This window comes from Mustela putorius, unplaced genomic scaffold (assembly GCF_011764305.1).
Source record: "Mustela putorius furo isolate JIRA1106 unplaced genomic scaffold, ASM1176430v1.1 tig00003858_pilon_pilon_pilon, whole genome shotgun sequence".
Lineage (NCBI taxonomy): Eukaryota > Metazoa > Chordata > Mammalia > Carnivora > Mustelidae > Mustela > Mustela putorius.
In genome coordinates, this window is record NW_025422010.1 from 54,121,202 (window position 1) to 54,131,860 (window position 10,659).

The following is a 10,659-nucleotide window of genomic DNA, read 5'->3' on the forward strand; positions in this document are numbered from 1 at the left end:
TCTCTAAAATTTGTTTTGTCCTCCCCATGGCCCTGGAAACTGCCAGTGCTTCAGTTCAGGTCCTCTTTATATTCCTAAGGATAAACTATAAGGACATTTTAGTAAGTCCCTCTATTTCCATTCATTTTTTTTCCTATGCTGATTTCAGAGTCACCTTTATGAAATGCATATTTAATTATATTACTCTCCTGTTTAAATCCTTTTAATAACTCTTCCTAAAATAAAATGAAAGCTCCTTTTCCAGGGAAACAAGACACTCATGCTCTTCCTCTGTCCTGGCTCCTGTCCTCCATTTTCCCCTTTCACCACGTGCTTCAGTCATCAAAATTCCTGTGGGTCTCCTGAGTGTGCAAAGATACTCTTACTCCTCTGAGTGTACTATTGCTTGGGGCCTTACTTTTCTGCTCATCTTCTTCAACTTGACTTCTTTTTTTTTCTTTCAAATGCAGGCCAGGTCCAGGGGCTTGAGCTTTATCTTAAGTACAAGAAGTTGCCTGGAAACCTTCTTAATGCTTTCAGTAGGAAGCGGGTGACACAAGCAAGGGAGATGAGCAAGGACACTGTTGAAGTACTTATGGTGAGAAAACAGTGCTAAAGCCAAGGAAGTGGGCTTTAGCCATAATCCCTGTTAGCCTCCCCTAATCTACTTCAGATAAACTTAGGTTCAAATAGTGTGCTTGCTGTGCAAATTCAATTTCAGGTTCTCCAGCAACCTATCCAGCCATATTTTCATATTTCTATCCATATTTCCTCATCTTTGAGTGGGGAATGAGTCTTTGAGTAAAATGGTGGAAATGAAGAGACAAGTTGAAAAACAGAGTTTTTATATGCTTAGTTAATGATGACTTGTGACTACAAGAACTATGTATCACTTACAGAACTGTACTTATTTATATTTATAGAACTATATTGAGTGTGCTGAAAAATTATACAATGCTAAAGTGGAACGAGTTGACTTCACAAATGATGTAGAAGATACCAGATATAAAATCAATAAATGGATTGAAAATGAAACACATGGTGAGTGCAACCCTATTTTTTTTTTTTACAAGATTTTCCAGTGATATGTGAATACTGAGAATGGCCAACTTTAGAGCTGGATATCTTTTGTAAAACATGCAAGGAACAGTTCCTCCTAATCCAAAGTAATGATTGATGTTATTAAATATTTCTCATGCACTCTTGGTGGTAAGACAAATTGGTGCAGCCACTATGGAAAACATAATGGAGGTACCTCAAAAGTTAAAAACAGAGCTATCAATATCTAGTAATCAATAGATTACTAGATATCAATATCTAGTAATTCCACTACTAGGTATTTATCCAAAGGAAATGAAAAACACTGATTTGAAAAATACATGTATGCCTGTGGTTATTGCACTGTTATTTACAGTAGCCAAGATGTGGAAGCATCCCACATGTCCATCAGTAGATTAATGGATGAATAAGATGTGATATATATCTCATAGATAGATAGATAGATAGATAGATAGATAGATAGGAATATTACTCAGCCATAAAAAGGATGAGATATTACCATTTGCAACAATGGACAGACCTAAAGGGTATAATGCTAAGTGAAATAAGTCAGACAGAGAAAAGCAAATATTTCATTTACATGTGGAATTTAAGAAACAAAACAAAGAAAAAAAGAGGCAAACAAAAAACCGACTTTTAAATACAGAGAACAAACAGATGGTTAGGCGAGGTGTGTTGGGGAATGGGAGAAATAGGTGAGTACAATTAACTTGATGAGCACTGAGTAATGTGTAGAATTATTGGATTATTATATTGTATACCTGAAACTTAATATAACACTGTATGTTAATTATACTTCAATTAAAAAAAATAAACAAGAATGGTGGTTACCAGTCTTTGGGGATTGTTGTGGGAAGGGGAGTTGTTTGATGTATTTAGAGTTTCAGTTTTGTAAAGTGAAGTAAGTTCTGAAAATGTGATATACCACAAGGCATATATGGTTAACACAACTGATCTGTTAAGATGGTAAATTTGATGGTATATGTTTTTTAACACAATCCTAGCACCTCAAAAAACCAATGCTTCCTTTTCCCATTTTCTATTCTAGTCCTTGGTTTTATGCACAAAAAATAAGTTGACCTAGTTATGTTCGGAGTCTATGTTCACCTCTGTGTTTATATTTTTTTTCTTCACATTCTATCTCCCATATTTTTAGAGACGACTTTGCAATTTTTATGACCATTTAATTGCATAGGTCAAGTATGAAGTAAAGAATGTAAACATCCTTAATAGTTTTTTATATTTACTATTTGGTGGAATGGTAATATTTAGGTTCTATTGGTTACATTAAATAAATTATTAAATAAAAGAAGAAAGAAAATTGCTTTAGTATTTGTCCACAGTGTGGTTCTGAATAATCTTAATAATTTGAATGCTTTATACTTTTCAGAAATCTTACCTATTACATTATCTCATTGGATTGGGAAACAAGCCTATGAAACAAATACTGATTTCATTATGACCATTCATAAATTACTATTTGGGAAATATATTTTATATCATTGATTCCTCTAAAAGATGCATTGTTTATCTTTCATTTAAAACCCTCTTCATGTATCAAAATAATGTATGTGACAAAAGTGGTACCTTCCAGAAAAAGTACATTGCTTTATTGGTAAGTGTTTTCACACAGCTAAAAACTGAATTCCAGCAGATGTTCTTGTTGAGTTCAAAACAAATAAAGGAAATGTATTCATTGCTATTTTGTTAATCAATTAATCCCAAACCTAGTCATTTCTTTACTTAAGGCTTGACTTGGATTTATGCTCTGAACAACATACTAGTATTTGCTGAGTGTGGTTCTGTCTCAAAAGTAAAAAACATGTGACTTGCAAACATTTGACATACTACAACTTGTCCTGGGAACAAGAATACAGTGTCCCAGTTTTCTTTTGCTTATTCATTCATCACTACCTCAGGAGAGGGTTACTTGGACCATTAGCCATGTTTCAAATATACTATTCACAAACAAAGAGGAACCGTGTAATTGCTTTTCCTAATAACTGAGTGGAATTCGATTTAGTGTGTGGTTTTTAAGGGTATCAGATTGCTAATATCTTTTTTCACCTGGACCAATTATTCATTTCTCTTCCTTCTTTTTTCATGCAAATATATTTCAAAAATTATTCTTATTTTGATAAGCATTAGTTCTCAATACTCATTTGGAGGGCACACTTCAAAATGCTGTCAACATTCCAACAAACCCACCCAAGTCCTACCACCCCAACTCCATCCTCCACACACTGCCAAAGCAATCCTCTTAAATAAAAAATTAACAAATAAAAAATAAAATAAAATAAAATATTCAAAAAAAAAAGAAAATTAAAATATCCCAGAAAATATTAAAAAAAAATAGAGGTAAATCTGACCCATCATGACCGTGTCCTTTCTTATATTCCAATGAATCCTGAACAATTATTTTCCATTGCCTTCAGGATAACCCAAAATTATTACCAGACATTCAGGGCTCTTCATTATTGGCCCCTGCCTCTAACCTTTCCAACCCTACTTTCCCTACGCATTGGAATGACTTAGGGTTTCTCCAAATACACTGTGCTCTTCCATGCTTCCATGTGTTTGGGTAAACAGCCTCTGCTGTATGCAGATTCTCTCCACCTCCCACCTTGCCATCAGCTCAAGCAGAGGGCCAAGCCTGAGATGGATGCCCCTCATCTGTGTCCCCACAGCACACTCAGCATGTGGCTGTGGTACCCATGTGTACAGCTGCCCCCCTGCAGTGCACTGTGAGCCCAATGATGGCAAGGACTATGCCTCTCATGGTTGTGATTCAAGTATCGAGAATAGGGTTGACATCCAGCAAAATCTTGTTCATGCGGAAGGAAGGAAGAAATTAGTCCAACAGAATGGAGTTAAATTATATTTGAAGTGCTGTGGCCTTGTCTAGGCAATAAAGGTAGTTTGGTGCTTAACAGCAAGGAGGGGCTTTGGGAATTGTCTTTCTGGGTCAGAATCCTGGTGCCCTAAGTTTCTTGTTGTGTGATTTTGTACGAATTACTTCATCTCTCTGTGTTTCAGCTTCCTCCACAAGAAAGTGCTCACCTCACAGAGATTTTGTGAGGATTAAATCAAACATTGTACATAAAGTGCTCAGAGAGTACTGGAGGAGCAATTGGTCATAGATTATTATAGTATCATTGTTATTACAATTATGTTGTAAGGAAAACATCATGTTCACCTTGTCTTTTTTTAAAAATTATTTTAATGGGGCAGTTGGGTGGCTCAGTTGGTTAAGCATTCACTTCTTGATTTCAGCTCAGACTGTGATCTCAGGGTGGTGAGATCAAGCCCTATGATGGTGGGGGTGGAGGGGGCATCCTCAGTGGGGAGTCTACTTGAGATTATCTCTCCCTCTGCCTCTGCCCCTCCCCCTGCTCTCTCTTCTTCTCTCCCAAATAAATAAACGAATCTAAAAAAAAAATTAAAAATACATGAAAACTTAACATATTTTCTCCATTTATATTTCAAAAGGCAAAATCAAGAACATCTTTCGAGGAGGTAGCATCAGTTCTTCGGCTGTAATGGTGCTGGTGAATGCTGTGTACTTCAAAGGCAAGTGGGAACTGGCCTTCACCAAGAATGAAACTGTAAATTGCCTGTTCAAATCTCCCCAGGTATGGGAATATTTTTTAGATTTTTTTTTTTTTTTTTTTTTGGCCAGGAGACCTGGGTGTCTCAGTTGGTTAAGCATCTGCCTTTGGCTTAGGTTGTGTTGGAACAGAGAAACTCAGATTAAACTTTTAAATTTAGTTTTATTTATTGTTCTTTCTGCATTCTTCCACATCAGAACTTTTAGATACAGGAATGGTGAGAGCTGGTAGAAATCAAAGATCGCTGAATGAGTGATAAGTATAGCCATGAACAGTATAGATTTTTTTTTTCTTTCGTCAGAAGTCAATTACAGACCTGTACCATCAAAATCACACAATTTAAGAATGAGGTCTTAGGGACACCTTGGTGGCTCAGCCGTTAAGCTTCTGCCTTTGGTGCATGATCCTAGGGTCCTGGGATTGAGTCATGCATCTGGCTCTCTGCTCAACAGGAAGCCTGCTTTTCCCTCTCCCACTCTCCCTGCTTGTGTTCTCTCTCTGTCAAATAAATAAATAAAATCTTAAAAAAAAAAAAGAATGAGGTCTTATAAAAATAAAAAATCTATAGCATCCACTTTTAATTACAATGCTATTTAATAATTATTTGTTGCTTACTATATAGACATTTTCAGATAATATGCTAAGTGCAAAGAAATGAACCAAGTTCTAAGTATATTAACTCACATGATCTTTACAACAGTCCTGCACAGTTGAGACTGTTTTACCTCCATTATATTGATGAAGAAAGGGAGGCACAGAAAGGTGATGTAACTCGCCCAAAATTACATGCTGGAAGTTTTAAATTCAGGCAGTTAATCTCAAAGTCTTTGCTTGTACCCCTAAGCCATGAACCACTGCAACCACTATTGGCAACAAGTCAGGAAAAATCTACAAGATCAACCAAACGAAAACTGAAACACTATTCTTATAAGTGAAATAAGGTAGATTAATAAAAAATTTTTTCTGACTTGACTTTCAGTGTCCTGGGAAAGCAGTCGCCATGATGCATCAAGAACGGAAGTTCAATTTTTCTGTCATTAGAGACCCACCCCTACAGGTTCTTGAGCTCAAGTATCACGGTGGCATAAGCATGTTCATTATGCTGCCTGAAAATGACCTGTCCCAAGTAAGTTGCTACTGCCACTTTCGCTATTGGGGAATTAGATGATTTTTAGGATATTATTGATTGTATTTTTATGCATCAACTTTACAATTTTGGGTTGTAAGAATTAGAGATTTACCCCTATTCATTTGACAAATATTTAAGGAGTACCTACTCTGTGCCAGGTGCTGTTACTACTGAGATTGACTTATTTCCGTTTAATATAGTTTTAGTTGAATAGCTATGAAATTGGAACCCTCTCAGATCTCAGCTTTGGAGAGAAAATGGCATGAGTTTAGGTCTTTGCACTTGGCCATGAAAATAGTGTTTCATGTATTATTGGAATTTGAACAGACAATTTTCAGGCAGGAATGATACTGTGGGGTCTGGAGTCCTGGGCCTTTGTGCACTGAAATGTATGTGAGCTGCTGTGTCTCTGGGAAAAGCAGAAGTTAGGGACTGCCCTGTGACTGGTGTGACTGGGACAATAGACCAGCATGGTACAAGAGGCAAAGAGTGATAGTCCTGAAAAGCGAGGAAGAATCACCGTATCTCAGATCCTGATCTTTTTTCAGGCCTATCCATATAGCCTCCTGAGCCTGTGACCTGAAATCCCAGAAGCCTGGGTGTCAACATCCCTCTCTGTATTTCCAATCAAAAGTAATAATAGACACCATTCATTGAACATCTATTATGTGCCAGGCCATGTACTCTGAGCTGCATTTATGTTATCTCATTTGATCCATACAACAGTCATGTGGGGCAGGGAAAGGAGGGTCATGGAATTTGATCAATTTATCTGATAGATACATACATATGTACAAATATGTGTGGGTGTACACACCTATCAGCCACCCTAAAATGTTACACCTAAAGTTTAAAATATTTTTTGGTGTTTTGATTAGTAAAATGATGACTCTTGCTTGTAAAATAACTGGGAAACTACATAGAATATAAAGAAGTTCTCCTCATACCTAGAGGCATAACTTCTATCCATCCTTTTTCTATGATTTAGAAACATGATTTTAGAACTTTAGAAATACAGTTTCTAAATGGACAAAACCACTGAATCATTATAATGATTTTCATTTAGTCTCATTTTAATTACCTTTTTTTAATGAACAGCAAGAGGAATGTCATGAAGTTGCTATTGTTAAACCTAAAGTGACAATATAAAATATTGATATTCATATTAAACCAATAATTCACTTGACAATCATTATCACAATTAGATTTTAGCATACATCAGTTATTTTAACTTCAAATAATCTACCATAACAGAAAAATTAGCCCATATAAAACAAATGGCAGATAACATGAAAGATAGATTTGTTCTTATACTTATTGTCTAAGTTTTTCTTTTCTGTAATAGATCTTGCTAATAATGTTTAGATCAGATGAGTATAAATCTATTCCTACATTATCCTATAGACCTATATAATCCTATGTAATGAAATAATGGGGAAGTTGGCTTTATAGTGAGCTAAATTAGGAAATAATTCTAATTCAAAGTGAGAAGTTATTATAGATTAACCATAAACTGGATAATTTACACACATAAAATTTTAATCAGACAAAATTTGATTAAACAAATTTAGGTCTTTGATAAGGATAACTGTAAAAAGCTTTTAAAATTCCAGTAAGACTGAATTTGAGAATAAATATCTACATATAAATTTATAAGCAATGTACACGAAAAATCTTCCCTGTGTACATCTGGACTAGTACTAGTCCCTGATCAATTCTCAGTATTCAAGAGTTGGTGAATTCCATTGGGGAATCATTGAGGGCAGCAGTGGTGCTGGAGAGAGGACCGTGGGCTCCTAGCTATGTAACTGACGTGCCCAGCTATACAATTTGGCATATTTCCTACAATGTCTTGAACTTCAGTTGTCCCATGGGTTGAATAGGAAGATGTATTTGGATCCAAGCCCCCCAGTGGTGTAGGCGACTATGCTAGTAGGTACTGATGACCTAAACTCTGGAAGCTAGAGCTCTGGGCTCCTTGCTTTGGGCCACCTGCCATTCCATTGGTTATTCTGGCAAGCTATGCAAACATTACCATTTTCTATGTCGTTCATGATGGGAAATGGTCAAGAAATGCTGACTTAAATGACCTGAGCTCCTTTCACCCTCTGATGATCTCTGCTACCCTAATTCCTTCACCTGCCCATTGTTCCACTTTGGCTGTATTTGTTCATATGTGGGCAGAGAAAAGAAATGCCTTGAAATACAAGTAAGTCACACCTTGTCATAGCAGAGAAAATTAAACATGATTTATTAAAGAGTGCTTGAACTATTTGTGCTAATAATTTCCCATTTTCAGAATCCTCTGGACCCATTGACATACTTTCACTCAAATATCCAGAAGAGAATAATTGTGGAAAACCATCTATCTTTGTAGTTGGTGTTTTATCTGTCCCTTAAGCATATTGAATTGCCTTTTCAATATTCCTACAGATTGAAACCAGACTGACCTTTCAGAATCTAATGGAGTGGACCAATCCAAGAAAAATGAGCTCTCAGTATGTTGAGGTGTTTCTTCCTCAGTTCAAGATAGAGAAGAATTATGAAATCAAACACCACTTAAGAGCCCTAGGGCTGAAAGACATCTTTGATGAATCCAGAGCTGATCTCTCTGGTATAGCTTCAGGAGGCCGTCTGTATGTGTCCAAAATGATGCATAAGTCCTACATCGAGGTCACTGAGGAGGGCACGGAGGCCACTGCTGCAACAGGAAATAACATCGTAGAAAAGCAGCTGCCTGAGTCCAGGGTGTTCAGAGCTGATCGTCCGTTCCTCTTCGTCATCAGGAAGGATGACATCATCTTGTTTAGTGGCAAAGTGTCTTGCCCTTGAAAATCCAGTTGGTTTCTATTATAGTAGTCCCTACCACATTAAGGAACCACCGCAAGAGGATAGATTTAGGTGTAATTGAAGCATGTGGTGTTTCCTTCGTGTTTATTTCCTTTTAATATTGGTCGGCAGATGATTTTGGAGACTTAACCCTTTGCAGACACTTGGCTGATTGTCCTGACTCTGCTTTAGCCTACCACTGTGTGCCTCGCGTAATTCTAAGTTCGTTCTCTTTCTGCCCCAACTCATTCCCATCATTCCTCCCCCGCCTCCCCACTCCCATCCCCATATCCCCTTGCAACCTGGAGCTGGGCATCACGTCGGGGAACTTCTGGTAAGGACAATGTGGAAGCAGCCTAGGGATTTGCCTGAAACTCTATAGTTATCCCAGTTATTCCAGTTTCATTGCAAAATGGGCTTGGAAGGAAGCCCAGCTACTGAATGTTGGTGTGAAGGATAACCTAAGAAGACACTGGAGAGTTTCCTTCCACATATCTGATTTGAAATCAGTGTTGAATTTAGATGCCAAGGGATGCCTGGGTGGCTCAGTTGGTTAAGCAGCTGCCTTCGGCTCGGGTCATGATCCCAGGGTCCTGGGATCGAGTCCCACATCAGGCTCCTTGCTCGGCAGAGAGCCTGCTTCTCCCTCTGCCTCTGCCTGCCTCTCTGTCTGCCTGTGCTCGCTCACTCTCTCTCCCTCTATCTCTAACAAATAAATAAAATCTTAAAAAAAAAAAAGAATTTAGATGCCAAAAAAATACAGATTTGGGATTGGGGGGCAACTGAGATATTTCACTAATAATTTCAAGTTCCTATTTTTTGGGCTTTCCTTGATAGAGACTTTTTTTCTTGATAAAGACTTAATGTGTACATAGTTTTTCAAACATTATGTATCTTTGAACTTTGCCATTTGTTATTTACAGTATATAGTTCATGTGCTGTATAGTTTATTCTCTATTTGTCAGAATAAATACATACAACATGGCTGTACAGTGTGATTGTTCTCCTCTGACCAGCTGTGGACTACTAGTACTTCCTTTGTTTGCTAGGCCAAGCAAATTAGCAATGAATAGAAATAGTGCTTTTTAAATATAAATCTGATTTGGTTCAATATTGCTAATTTATGGGGCTCCTGGGTGGCTCAGTGGGTTAAAGCCTCTGCCTTCAGCTCAGGTCATGATCCCAGGGTTCTGGGATCGAGCCCCACATCGGGCTCTCTGCTCAGCGGGGAGCCTGCTTACTCCTCTCTCTCTGCCTGCCTCTCTGCCTACTTGTGATCTCTGTCTGTCAAATAAATAAAATCTTTTAAAAAAATTGCTAATTTATTACACATGCAAATTACTTTTACAGATGCATAGTCTGATAAGGTCATTTTAAACCATTTTAAATACTAAGATTTAAGTTCACAAAACAGATAAAAAATAAATTGAGAATCAATAGACCAAGCTGAACTCACTTAGGATTTTATAAGCAGGCTATTCAATTTTTTTTTTTAATCACAAAAGACTTTCACCTAATAGGAACGAAATAAATCTGGAATAGTCTATAGCATGGCACTAGACCTGGCAGCTGTTTGATTTTCAACAAATGTAGAATCCATGAATATGACACAAATGTGTTAATGTGACATGATTTAAGAGATGTAAAAAAGCTTCCAATCAAAATAATTTTAAATGCTTACCTGCCTTGCCTGAAATAACTATTATGTCTTTCAGAGACTATTTTGGGGGGGAGTGAAATTAACCAGTATGCAGTGGTATCTCTCTCTCTATCTATATTTTTTTAAGAAGCTGATTTTTTCTGATTACCCCATTCTCACTTATTGCCATTCAAAAATGACATACTTCTAGACTCTGTCCTTAGGCAGTAAAGATATAAGAAGAGGGTGAAGGAGTGTGCATTCTGATGGCAGCCATGCTGTTCAGAAGCATGGACATTCTTGTCTGTTGGTAGGGATTCCTGGGCAGCCATGGTAGGACTCATAACTGCTGAGGTTTGAAGCAAGCATCCGGGGAGAGTGAGGGTCAGGTCTGTGAGGAAATAGTACGGAAAAAC

At 37.3% G+C, this 10,659-nt stretch overlaps 1 protein-coding gene across 1 annotated transcript in view; it reads left to right on the plus strand.

The window, feature by feature from the left end:
- SERPINB7 (serpin family B member 7) overlaps positions 1-9,199 on the plus strand; it is a 30,380-nt gene extending 21,181 nt beyond the window's left edge. Inside the window, exons 5-8 of the mRNA XM_004745607.1 lie at positions 903-1,020; positions 4,528-4,670; positions 5,626-5,772; positions 8,209-9,199. Coding sequence (XP_004745664.1) covers positions 903-1,020; positions 4,528-4,670; positions 5,626-5,772; positions 8,209-8,607 — 807 coding nt within the window. The 3' untranslated portion in view covers positions 8,608-9,199. The remainder of the gene's footprint in view (positions 1-902; positions 1,021-4,527; positions 4,671-5,625; positions 5,773-8,208) is intronic.
- Positions 9,200-10,659: the final 1,460 nt, after the last annotated feature.